This window comes from Podarcis gaigeae, assembly GCF_964106915.1.
Source record: "Podarcis gaigeae genome assembly, chromosome: 12".
NCBI lineage: Eukaryota > Metazoa > Chordata > Lepidosauria > Squamata > Lacertidae > Podarcis > Podarcis gaigeae.
In genome coordinates this window covers 34,477,392-34,490,278 of record NC_139688.1, presented here as the reverse complement: position 1 = coordinate 34,490,278, position 12,887 = coordinate 34,477,392, and the positions used below count along the sequence as shown (strand labels likewise).

The 12,887-nt window shown below is 43.9% G+C and overlaps 1 protein-coding gene and 1 long non-coding RNA gene across 3 annotated transcripts; one reads left to right on the top strand and one right to left on the bottom strand.

The window, feature by feature from the left end:
• Positions 1-456: 456 nt before the first annotated feature.
• LOC310828258 lies at positions 457-6,402 on the bottom strand. Its single transcript, XR_014556790.1, has 4 exons — positions 6,275-6,402; positions 4,969-5,064; positions 4,431-4,579; positions 457-1,322 (listed from the first exon to the last, which is right to left on the bottom strand). It is a non-coding gene; the product is annotated as an uncharacterized lncRNA (long non-coding RNA).
• Positions 6,403-6,545: 143 nt separating this feature from the next.
• On the top strand, positions 6,546-11,146 carry LOC310828219 (uncharacterized protein). 2 transcript variants are annotated; one of them, XM_083705420.1, is made up of 8 exons: positions 6,546-6,654; positions 7,039-7,150; positions 7,359-7,448; positions 7,869-7,948; positions 9,048-9,153; positions 9,479-9,574; positions 10,541-10,651; positions 10,904-11,146. In XM_083705420.1, coding segments are annotated over exons 1-8 (660 nt in total). In that variant the 5' UTR covers positions 6,546-6,652; the 3' UTR covers positions 10,967-11,146. The 2 variants fall into 2 exon arrangements, with proteins under 2 accessions (XP_083561546.1, XP_083561547.1); XM_083705421.1 differs by having other exon boundaries at positions 6,629-6,654; positions 7,039-7,237.
• The last annotated feature ends 1,741 nt before the right edge of the window (positions 11,147-12,887 follow it).

Genomic DNA, 12,887 nt, shown 5'->3' with positions numbered 1-12,887 from the left:
GTGGCTTAGTCATGCTGGCCACATGACCCAGAAGCTGTCTGCGGACAAACGCCGGCTCCCTTGGCCTATAGAGCAAGATGAGCGCCGCAACCCCAGAGTCGGTCACGACTGGACCTAATGGTCAGGGGTCCCTTTACCTTAAGCGAGGAGGGAGTTTAGTTTGGAGTTGGCAAGCTGCAGAGAAAGTGGGGGTCAAAGCACCATGTGGGCTGACAGGCCGTTATAGGCACAGAGAACATGGCTTTTTGCTGTTTTGGATCCAAGACTGCTGCACCTATGGGGAGAAGCAGGAGATGTGAATTCGCTGAACTCCTTGTCTCTAGGGCTCAGGTTGCATATATGTGTAAATAAATGGTATATCATTACAATACCACAGTCTCTGCTGTGGCTCATTGTCCAAATGGTACTCCTAGAATCTTACAATGCTCAGAGATTGGGGTGACATGAAACACGCACACACCATACACACACACACACACACACACACACACATGGTTTGGAATGTCAGCGGCAGAGTCCTACATACGTAATTCTCCACAATGATCTGTCACAAAACTGAAATAACTTGTATAGAGTTACATAACATTTCCTGCTATATCTAGCTCAGTTTCAGACAACATGATACAATAAAAGGCACAGAGATAAAATATATGTTGATGGGAAAGAACTGAAAAAAGCACTATTGACATATGGAAGACTAGCTGGTTACTAGATTATATTTCTATATCCAAATGATATATCTATTGATGAATTCAGTGAACAGGGCTATGTTTTAGCACAGTTTTGCATATTGATTCATTTGTATGATAAAATTACAAGGGCTTGTCACAAACAAAGTTATTCACCTATCACTATAATAAATTTCCTTGCGGGAATATTTCTTTTATTTTTTAGAGAAAAGAGTGGAGGAATAGAAGAGCAAACTTGCAGATCTCATGGAACTGTTTTATAAATGCAGCGCCGTACATCAAAGCTCAGGAAAGTAGCTTAATGTATAGTAACTATATTCCTTCCCACCCACTCACGTGCAAATTTCAAATGTTTGTGTGGTGAATCTGAAAGATGCCCACGGTGGAAAGGATTAACTAGGCAGCACTGCATCCTCTGCTTCCTTCAACTTTAAGAGCATAGCTTCCTGATGTTTCATCAAGCTCGGCCCTTGAATCACCTCAGCTACGCTGTGGATGATTTCCTCATTCTGAATCTCTCCCACGTTGAATGGACACTGTCACAAGGTGGAAGTGACTTCATCTCAGGACAGTCACAGCCTTACCTAAAAAAACACAGGTTTATTCACCGATGAAGAACAAAGGTCACAGTACCTGGAAATACAGAACAGGATAATCCTAAGGAATCACAATATTTTTCAAAATATAAACAACAACAGCATAATGCTGCCTTGCCATAAGCAATTATGACCATGGATGAGGAGCCTGTGGCCCTCAAGATGTTGCTAGACTACATCCCCCATCACCCTGGAACAGTGGCCATGCTGGCAAGGCTGATGGGAGCTGATGTCCAGCAGGTTCACTATCACTGAATAAAATGGTAACATCCCAACCTGCACTAGGCTTGTAATGTTTCGGAAACTTGAGCTCTTGGATTTATGGTAGCAGCAGTAACATTTCTGTGTCTGTTTAATAAACGTGGTTATGCACACCCAGTGCTAGATTTACGTATAAGCTAAACAAGCTATAGCTTAGGGCCCCACTCTCTTGCCCCCCCCCCAAATTAGAAAACCAACAACTGGATGTACATTTCCAAAATATAAGATAAAAACAAATAAAATAAAACCCACATACAGCAACAGTGTTTTGTGTTGTGTATGGACCTATTTGGTCCATAAATTACCATATAGCATATATTCAGCACACTTTTTGTTGTTGTTAACAAAGGACAGCTGGATATATAAATGCCCCCATTACCTTCAGTAACTTAGGGCCTCATCAAACCTAATCCGGCCCTGTACACACCTGAAGCTCTGGTGAGAGATTTCAGGGGTGCCAGAGCATCTCCCAGGTTAAGTTTATTTAGGATGAAGCTCACTTAAAACTGTTGTGTTGTCTTTTTTGTGATGTATGGTTTTATTTACACACATATACAGGCTGAGTATAAGACGAACGACCTCACAGCATTTACCCTGCAATAGATAACAGTCTCCTCCCTCAGGTTTCCAGGCAGGCTCCTTAATCCCCTAGGACTGGATCCTCACAGAGAGCAAAGCCAGGCCCCTTTTGTGTTTGCAAGTCCAGCTCCAAGATAAGACTGAATATTCTTCTTTCACACTCACTCCCAGCCAGTGGGGGAATGGGAAAAAGCTGAACTCTGATTCCTAAATGGCTCTCTCCTTTCAGAATCACTTAAGGCTACGGGCTGCTTTGCTAGAACCATCAAAGTAACATCTAACATATCTGCTCGTTCCCATTGGAGCAATCCTAAGTGTAGGATGTTGGCGAAATTTACAGCTGCTCAAATTAAGCTGGTGTAAATTATTCCTGTTCCAAACTTTGTTCAGGGGTGTAGCTGCTGCCACCTGAGCCAGGTCTAAGCCTGGCCAAGGGGAAACAAGCTTTTACAATAGAGTCTGACTCACACCACCCTTTTCCTTCTTCTTTGGCGATCACTCGTAGCCGAGTAAGATTGTCTTCCATAAACACAGTTTTTACAGTGAGTCCATAAGTGACTGTGGAGGCCAATTCTGGATCCACACGTCCTTCCACAGTGGGAACATAGGTTTCTGGGCAGGAGTTGATCACAGTGAGGATTTGCCAAGCATGCCTTCCTCTTAGCACGTTTCTCCCTTGCATTCTGAGTTTCAGCGTCTTCAAAGTCTGTGGTAAAGGCTGTTCTCCAACTGGAGCGCTCGCAGGCCAGTGTTTCCCAGTTGTCAGTGCTTATACTACATTTTTAAAAGATTTTCCTTTAGAGAGAGTTTAAACCTCTTTTGTTGACCACCAGCATTATGCTTTCCATTTTAAAGTTCAGAATAGAGTAGTTGCTTTGGAAGACGATCATCAGGCATCCGCACAACATGACCAGTCCAACTAAGTTGATGTTGAAGAATTATTGCTTTAACAACGGTGATATTTGCTTCTTCCAGTACACTGACGTTAGTTTGCCCGTCTTCCCAAGTGATGTGTATAATTTGTCGGAGACACTGTTGATGGAATCTTTTGAGGAGTTGGAGATGGCGTTTATAAGTGGTCCACTTTTCACAAGCATACGGTAAGGTTGGTAGTTCCATAGCTTTGTAAAAAAGCATTTTGGTTTCCCTGCGAGCTGCACTCACAGAGCTCAGGCAATGCTGGATTTCAGCATCAATGTCAGGGATACCAGGTCACATGACTGAGCTGAACATGCCACTCCCCCAGAATGGAACACTCATGATTGTAATCATTCCATAATGCCTGAGAAGGTTTAAAATTATTTACTGGATTTTTTTTAGACCTCATGCTCCTTCCAATCTGGAGCACAGGACGTCTTTGAATAAGAAAACATTAAATAACAAATCCCACTAGTACCGATAGGAGTGGAATAGGAGTGTGCCTCCCTTTTTCTTCTCACTGAATCAAAATAGTGAAAACCCATGCCAGCTACCAATACCTAATTTTTATAATGGGTGAATCTGTTTCAAAAAATACATTTTGTTAAAATGCCCAGCTAACATATCCTGTTGACTGTTAATACTCAACAGCTCTGCACTTCCGTTTTTGTCTTAGCTCTCCGTGACTGTAAAATATTAAACAAGAGCAGAGCATAACCTTTTGCACAATCCAGAACCAGTCCAAGCCAGAATTATTTCAGAAAGTACATCATCTGTGTCTCAGTGCATCGTTTAGACAGTCTGTCCACAATGTTCATCACATTACAGGCATCGCAGGAAGTAACTCTCTCTCTATTTTTTTATAGCTTTATTCAGACTTTTCAAAATACAATAATACAGAGAATAATATAGATAGTAATAAAGGTATAAAGAGAGAAAGAAAGATAAAACAGAAAGAAATAGGTAAAAAAGACTTTCAACATATACAATAATTCTTCAGAATACTCAAATGTTCCATCTAGATTAACATCCGGCAGTTCCTCCCTCTGTAAGGTGATATTTTTCCAGTCATCAATCCAGGACTCTCCAGTTCATTGATTTCTTTCAATACAAGAAGTTCAAAGGAGATTCTTCTATAGTTTTTATATATAATAGTCCACAACAGTTGTCTAGTCCAACATCATATTACCTCCAATAGCGTAGTAAGAAACATTCAATCCTTATTTCTTATTTCCTCCAAATTTCTTCATTGTGATTATGTATTAGGATATCAACCCATAATTATTTATTATACAATCCTTAATTCACACCTAAGTCAACACCTTCCAATCTCATTTCCTGTCAACCATGTTTATCAATACTTTAAAATAATAATTCAAATTTCCACCTCTCCCTTTTCCAATATTTTCCCAGAAAAGTTGCAAGAAACTCTCATGTGGTGTCAGGAAGGGTGTTTCTGAGTTGTTCAGTAAGTGAGACACTTGTCTCATGAACTCATTCTTCACAGTTTCCATATATTGTTGCCTTTGCCATTATCTGAAGTTCAATTCAATAAATAAACAAACCAGGGGAGACCATTAGCTTCAAAAGGCCTGCCAGCCAGATGAATGGCATCAATCCCTTCCCCCACATAAAATGATGAAACTGATGGAGAATTCCAGAGAACTCAAAAGCTTGCGTGCTATTTTGTGATTTTTGATTGGTTTAAGAAAGATATTGCCCTAATATGAGTTTTCAACAGTCACATTAGTGGTCAGAATATTCATTGGTAAATTATGCTTTTGCACTGCATTTTTTAAAAAATATCCAACAGGAAAAGGGTTCATTCATGAAACCTGCTGGCTGGCCCTGGGCACGTTATCATCCCTCATAGGAACATTGGAATCATATACCAAGTCAAACCATCGGTCCATCTCCCTCAGTACTGTTTATATGGACTGGCTGCAGCTCTCCAAGGTTTCAGTCTAGAGACATTCTCAGACCTGCCTGGAGTTGCCAGCGATTCAACCTGGAGTTTCCCCCTGCAAGCAGAAGTTCTGTCATTGAGCTGTGGCCCTTCCCCACTTCTAAACTTATCTCAAAGGGGCATTGTGAAGGTCAACTGAATCTCATATGCATTGCTTTGAGCTTGCTGGAAGTAATCTCTATGGCCACTAGATGGCACAGCTGTTCGGAAATACAGTGGTACCTCGGGTTAAGTACTTAATTCGTTCTGGAGGTCTGTTCTTAACCTGAAACTGTTCTTAACCTGAAGCACCACTTTAGCTAATGGGGCCTTCTGCTGCCGCTGCGCTGCCGCTGCACGATTTCTGTTCTCATCCTGAAGCAAAATTCTTAACCCGAGGTAATATTTCTGGGTTGGCGGAGTCTGTAGTGGGTTAAACAACAGAGCCTAGGACTTGCTGATCAGAAGGTTGGCGGTTCAAATCCCTGTGATGGGGTGAGCTCCCATTGCTCGGTCCCAGCTCCTGCCAACCTAGCAGTTTGAAAGCACGTCAAAGTGCAAGTAGATAAATAGGTACCGCTCCGGAGGGAAGGTAAACGCCGTTTCCGTGCACTGCTTTGGTTTGCCAGAAGCGGCCTAGTCATGCTGGCCACATGACCTGGAAGCTGTACGCCGGCTCCCTTGGCCAATAAAGTGAGATGAGTGCCACAACCCCAGAGTCGGCCACGACTGGACCTAATGGTCAGGGTACCTTTACCTAACCTGAAGCATATGTAACCTGAAGTGTATGTAACCCGAGGTACCACTTTAACTGGGGAATGCCAATTAATCCTGATGTCCCCCATGGGAAACTATGAAATTAAAAATGGCTGACTGCCTGAATTCAAAAAGCGATGGACTTGTCTCACTCTGTAGCCAAAAGAGCCCCCAAGCAGAGTTTAAAGCTGAAATATATGCAATGCTTGCAAAGTGGGGAAATACCGGTTGTTACATCTGTAAATATTCCAGTATTAAGCATTCACAGTGTGCTCCACCACCTCTACCCCTCTCACAGTGAATAGACCACAAACTGAAGTAAGTTCAAATGCTTTATTTACAGTAACCAGAGGTCTTACTGATGCATCATTCAACGCCACATCAGAAACAGGTAAAACGTTTTTAAAGCACAAACTACAAAAAGTATATTCAAGCATGGAGTCTGGGCACAAACCGCCAGCATCATGCGTCTGGTCAGTTACATGGTTCAAAGTGTAGAGGGAGAGAAAGGAACAGGAAACAAGGCTTACTTCCTCCCTCCCCAAAGGTGAGGCGGCATGACCTAGCCAAGCCTTCTCTAGCAGTTCACAGCTCTGTGGTCCTTAACCCCTTCATTTACTAACTAGCATAGACGCACATTGTTAGGTCTGACTGCAAAATGTCCCACAACGGTTGCTTCATTAAAATTTCACTAGCTCTGTTTGCAACTTAGGAATGAGCGAGCCCAAGGCTTCCAATATCAGGCTGCTAAGGCCATTGTGAGATGACCTCCACTGTGACGTCACCCCTTGCTAACTCACCAGACAGGTAAGCCTCAGAGCATTGCTGGACCTGCTTCCTGGAAGCTAGCCAGCTACCTGCTCATATTTATTGATATTGCTAAAAAAGGAAGAACCATATCAACGAACATGTAAGTAGGACTTTTCTCCCACAGCTTCTGCATTGTGCTTGTCTCATTGTTTATGATGGTTCATGCCAGTCCCTCACAGGGGGTAGGGGGCTATTTCTTCCCTAGCTAAGATTGGCTTTCTCAGTCAGGACCATGGTAAACACAGCAGCTGTCCCCTTTTAGCCCCTGCCTCTGGGCTTGAGGAAAACACTCCCTTCCCAGGACAGTTTGAGATACCAGCTTGCCGGCAATCTGAACCATTTTAAGATCAAGAAGATGCAAACAGCTACCGGTGACAAGTGGGAATTCATGTCACATCTTGAACCTTGACGTGGCTCAGGGGCACTGCAGTCATGTAACAGTCTGCGAGTCTCATTTCTCACCTACTTCCTCATTTTGCTCTAGGCTTCAACGACTGCAATCCTTATTGAAAAAGAACAGCAAAGTCACCCCGCAGACTCCAGTGGAAGGGGGACCAATTCCTTCCCTGGAAGTATGGGAAGACCATGGCGAAAGGGTACAGTCATCCCCACCTGGCTGCCAACACAGTGAAACACATTCCCCGTACGAATTTGGAGCTTCCTACTAGGCGCTTATGGGCGTGGTGGGTGCCATTTATGTTGGCTTCCATCTCCAGCGTGAGGAGGCACCTGGGCTGTTTCAGGCAAGCCGTCAAAGATCTCTTCCCATCACTTTAATGGCTTCTTGCCTTTTATAACTTCCAGGGGATCGGCATGGCCATCAATTTCTTAGCGGCAATAGAAGCAGAAAGGAAGCCCATCATGGCAAAGGAGGACCTTGCTAAGAAGATAGTGGTGAGTGAGGTAGTACTTTGAGAAGGTATCACCCACAGGGTGGATAGGAGAGATCTTAGCAGTGGATTTTCTGCAAGATATTCTGGTGGTGGGTAAGGCTAGTGCACGGCAGAGAAGAGAACAATGGAAATGGAGGACCTGCATGTCTAGAACCTCTCTCTGTGGAGAGGTCTACGTGTAACATGTGGGTGCCTGGGATATGTGGCCTCTTCTGCACATGGAAACCTTCACATTGATACTGTACAGATATGGGTTTTGTGGAGTTGCATTTCATGCTTGATAACTTGCTTGCATGTCCAATATCAAGAAAACAGCTCAAAGTCAGTTGGTGGTGAAGTTATGAGTAAACTACTTTAGGGAGCTGAGAGGAACTATGTGCAGCTGATTTCTATTTCTTCTGCCCCCCTCCATCTCTTCAAGGGCCTGATGGAGCGATACAAAGACCATCCCCTTGCCTTTTTCATTTTTACCAGCTGCATGAATGCAATTGCAAATCTGAGGTAAGTTGTGGTAGGAGTCTGGTGGAACAGGAGATATTTTTCCCCACGCCATAGAGCAGTCAGAAGCAAAGGAAAAGGCCTGGAGTGAGCAAATGCCCCACAAAGAAGCAGATTGTGCTCCACTAGCCACAAATCCTGGCAAATCAACAAGTGGGTGAGCAAGGAGCTGAGGATTATTGGCTCTGAGGAGGTTCTGGGAAGAGCGTTTGACTCTCCTAACAACCCTCCACAGGTCTTTTAGAGAAGTTGGCCTCAGGCAGGCTTGGGGGAATTGCCCTGTTTCTAAGTAGACATGTGCTTCAAATAGACTGTGCTATAAATCTGCTTGCAGCCTAGGAAAATGATATTCTCTTTTTCTTTCATCATCAACGGGGAAGCCTCTGCCTTTAGAGCAACTACGCTTGCAAGTTTCCATCCCCTTGGCAGAGTTTGGATCCAGAAAGCCTCTTTCCAAGAGCAACTTTCCTATAGGTTCCTACATTATGGGTGCATCAGTGGTTTGGGCAAACAGTGTGGCAAAAAAATCGGTCACATTTTTGCAGATTCATCATCCTGCATGCATGTGGGGTGAGATTTTCTGCTACTTTTTTTTTAAAGGGTGGGTAAGGATCTCCCCCCCCCGAACTTACAAGGACCGATGACTGACCTTACTTAACTTAAATAATAGCAGAGATGTTTTTTTTCTTTTACTTTATTATCCATTTCAAATAAAGTCCTGCCTTCGCTGCTGACTAGACAAAACTCCTAGAAGCTTCCCAGTCCACCTGAGCATTCTCAAATACCACAGATGCAAGGAAGTCTGGCTGGGCTGGGAGGCTGTGGGCAGACTCCTGCTGCCATGGGAACTGCAACCTGGTTTATGATAGTTATAAACAGGTACAGAAACCAACAGACACCTTGAGGTTTTCTTTTTCCTTTTTGGTGTAAATTGTACCAATTCCTCTGACATGTGACCCAAATGTGCATATCTCTTCCTCTCTGGTTCTCAGGGATACCTTCTTTTGGGCTGGATGATGGAGCCAAGCTCAACTTCAGCCAAATCTGATGAATATTCCCTCCATCACATAATAGAATCCTGGTTTTTCCTCCCCCCTTACAGCAGAAGCAGCCCTCCGCTCTCAGAGAAACTAGAGGCGAAGCTGCTCCAAGTCACTCTGTCCCGCCTCGTTATAAAGAGCACAGAAAGTGAAGCGGTTTGCGACAAGGTAAATTCTTACTGAATTTCAACAGTCTTGAAAAACACCTGCTGTGTCTGTGGTCACCAATCCCTTGTCTCTGAGCTGAACCACTAAGGCACATTTCATCTTGAGCAATGCAAAGACTTCTGCATTTCAGATGAAGCAAGAGGAGGTATTATGACACCAAGCCCACCTTTGCACCTTCTGTGCATGGATCCCCTTCCCAAAGAAGGAACTATCTTCGACAGTCTGAGCGAAAAGGCTCTGCATAGCCTCCTTTTCTGCCTGCTCTGTCTGGGGGATGGAGATCTGCTATATAGCAATGACATTGCTTGCTTTCTGTTGCTTGCAGGCCCTTTGCAGAGGAGCCTCTGAAGCCCTGGGTGCAATGCTCAAGGGGCTACTTTCAGAGGCCCCCACGATGCATCACCTTCTGAAGATCTTGGAGGTGAGTGTTGAATGTTGAGTCTCTATTCCTTTCAAGTGTGGTGTGCTGATGGACAGACTGCCTGCCCACCAACATTTCTCCAATGAAAATAGGGACGTCCTATTCCATACCCTCCAACATTTCTCCAATGAAAATAAGAGACTTCCCCTCCAACATTTCTCCAATGAAAACAGGGACATCCTAAGGGAAAGTGGGACATTCCAGGATCAAATCAGAAACCGCGACAGCTTATGTAAACCCGGGACTGTCCCTGGACTGGCAGGGAGATCTTACCACTGGGGGGGGGGCGTATTTCATTAGTGAAATTGTTCCCTATGGGGGCTGTGTCTCTCTGGCTGGATGACTAGACCCAGTGCTTTTTTCTAACAAAATGTTTGGGGTGCTCTCATTTTCCTACTCATATTGAAATACTGCCCCTCAATGACGTCAAACTTAGATTCACAAAATATTTAGGGGTATGTGTACCCCTGTGTACCCCCAGAAGAAAGCACTGACTAGACCTCTTTCAAAATGCATTCCGCATGCTCAGTATGTTTTGAGCCAGTTTAACTGTTCCCCAGAATGTCTGCAGAATTGCTGCATTTTCTGGAAAACAAAGTCCATGTGAAGGTAAAGGACCCCTGGCAGTTAAGTCCAGTCGCAAAGGACTCTGGGGTTGCGGCGCTCATCTCACTTTACTGGCCAAGGGATCCGACGTTTGTTCGCAGACAGTTTTTCCAGGTGATGTGGCCAGCATGACTAAGCTGCTTCTCACGAACCAGAGCAGCGCACAGAAACGCCGTTTACCTTCCTGCCGGAGTGGTATCTATTTATCTAATTGCACTTTGATGTGCTTTCGAACTGCTAGGTCCATGTAGAGTTCTTTAAAATCAAACCCAGGGGCACAGCTCTCAAAGAGCACGATAATGGACTTGGGAGATTTCTTTGGCCTGTTCAATGATTCTGAGCTGCTTTTTCCTTCCTCAGCACTTCCAACAGTACATGAGGTCTTCAGACCGGCTAGAGAAGTCCCAGGCCATCAAAGCCACCAATTATATTTGCTTGGAAGCCTATTACAGTCTTGGCCTGCATTACGATGTGAGTATTCAACATGTGAGTGGAGCTTGGCATTAGAAGTCCACAGAACCCTGGGATGGGAAGCAAGAAGAAGGACCAGAGAACATTTCCTCCCAATCTCCACTGGAGGGTCTCCTTCCTGAAGATGGCCTTGTGGGGCCTTAAGAGTAAAGGGGCAAGAAGTTGAATTACTTGGTGGATCTGGGGGGTGAGAAGTCATGAAAGAAGCTGACTTTGATGGCTCTGACTGTGGGGTTTTATCTATCTCTCCAGCTTCATGAAATGCGGAAGCATCTGAGCCGATTATGGAGGAGCAGCAAGATCAAGCAGAAATAGTCTCTTCCTGTTGTCTCTTCCTTTCTCTTCCTTTCTTGATCCCACCTAGAGGTGCCAACCGGATTTCCTGGGTCCAGCGCTGTGTAGGCAGAGCAAGCCCATTTCCATCTCTTCAAACTGTATATATGCTGTTTATGTACAGATATTGATGTACAAATATGGACAATTATATAGAGCCTATAATATTGTGGATTGAAGAGGGTTTGTTTTAAGATTGTTTTAGCCTGCCTTTCAGGCAAAATATACAAAATATGTAAGTGCATGCAGTTTCAAAGCTCTTTCTTGTACAGATCCAGTGAAGCACCAATGAAGTAGTTCAAGCAGCCTCTTGCATTCTTAAATTAGTTCAACTTGAACTTGGCTGGTTTAACCAACTTCCAGTTGGTTAAAAGTCCAGCTTACTTTATGTATCAAATAAGCAGTGCTACTTGAGCCAGCAGATGCAAACTGCTCATTTTGTGTGTGTTTGGTTTGTATACATTTCCCCACCACTAGATGTCATTATTGCTGCAATTTTATTTCTGCTGTTTAGTTTTCACTGTGAGACTGTATCCACACTCTTGTTTGCAGTCCACTCACTGCATTCCCAGTACTGGGTTTTTGATCTGTGTTCACATGGACATTATCCAGAATGCATATGTATTCTGTTGTTTGTCGTAAAATACTACTGCTTGGGAAACATTGTTTCTCAGTCCCACCGATTGGAGCTTCTGAACCATTCCTAATTCGTCACTATCCAAGACACAAGCAACTTTGCATAGGATAAAGACATCGCCGCTTCGTCAGTGCCCACTGATGTATATACACAAACAGAAATGAATCTGACACTAATGAATCCATGCTGATGGGAACAGTTTTGAGGAGGAGGCGGAAGAGCTGTCAAGCACCCTGAAACCCCCCCCCCCAAAACAAATTTCACTGCACTCTAAGGAGGTAACATGAAGACACCCTATGAGCAAATGATTTGGAGTTTTATTTCTGAATTCATTTTGTGTGTGCTTGTGTGCTTAGTGTAGATCTGCTAATCACAGCTATATGTTATCTCTACTATGAGAGGCAATGTGCTTCTGATTGCTAGTTGCTGGGGAGCAACACAGAGGGAAGGCTATTGTCCCTATGCCCTGCTTTTAGACTTCTAGAGTTATTTGGTTGGCCATTGTAGAAAGAGAATGCCAGACTCTTCTTAATATTACTGCCCAGCCAGATATCAGTAATGCATAATCAAAACAACCCCAGTATTTTTTTCCAGGCTAATCTGGGATATCTGATGAATCAGTGTGGATGCTATTCTATACTATGCTAGTATAGTTCTGTTTCTTGGCCCTTTTAGCTGGCCTTTAAAACACAGGAGCGAGTGAAAGGATAAATGTACCCAGGGAGCAATGAAGAGGACAAAGCAGCTATGGAAACTGAGAGTATCGCTGACAAAGGTTTAGTGTGGAAACCAGGGCAAAGGGCCAATTCAGAATTTCAGGGCCGGCTGAAATAAATCAGATTCTGAACGGACATAATCCAGCTACAGATGAATAAACAGCACTTGAATGAAAAAAACGGACTCGTTCAAGAGTGGAGGAGGAGAGATCCCATGATGAGATTCCCGAGAGAGATGGCAGTAAAAAAAAAGAACTGTGTAAAATATAAGCAAATACTCCTACACCGACCTACAGGAAAACGGGATAGTTTAGCAACTTAGATCCAACTCGGAGTGAAGGACCCATTTTAATTAAAAGAGAGAAGCAGGGCACAAAAATTATTTCTCACCATATTAGACACAGAAGAGAGGTTGGCAATAGCTCATCATAGGAGCCAACTCCTAGGGGCTGAGGGAGCTTTGTCCCCCTTAAAATATCCCCAGTTGATGGGCACTGCCATTCGAATGGTGTGCATGCACCATGTCATATAATCAATTATGTGGGGTGGG

Bases quoted from the DNA above. Each gene is read 5' to 3' on its own strand.
- LOC310828219 (XM_083705420.1), top strand. The intron at 7,151-7,358 runs GTACAGTCATCC...TATAACTTCCAG, and splicing joins GGGAAGACCATGGCGAAAGG to GGGATCGGCATGGCCATCAA. The intron at 7,449-7,868 runs GTGAGTGAGGTA...CATCTCTTCAAG, and splicing joins ACCTTGCTAAGAAGATAGTG to GGCCTGATGGAGCGATACAA.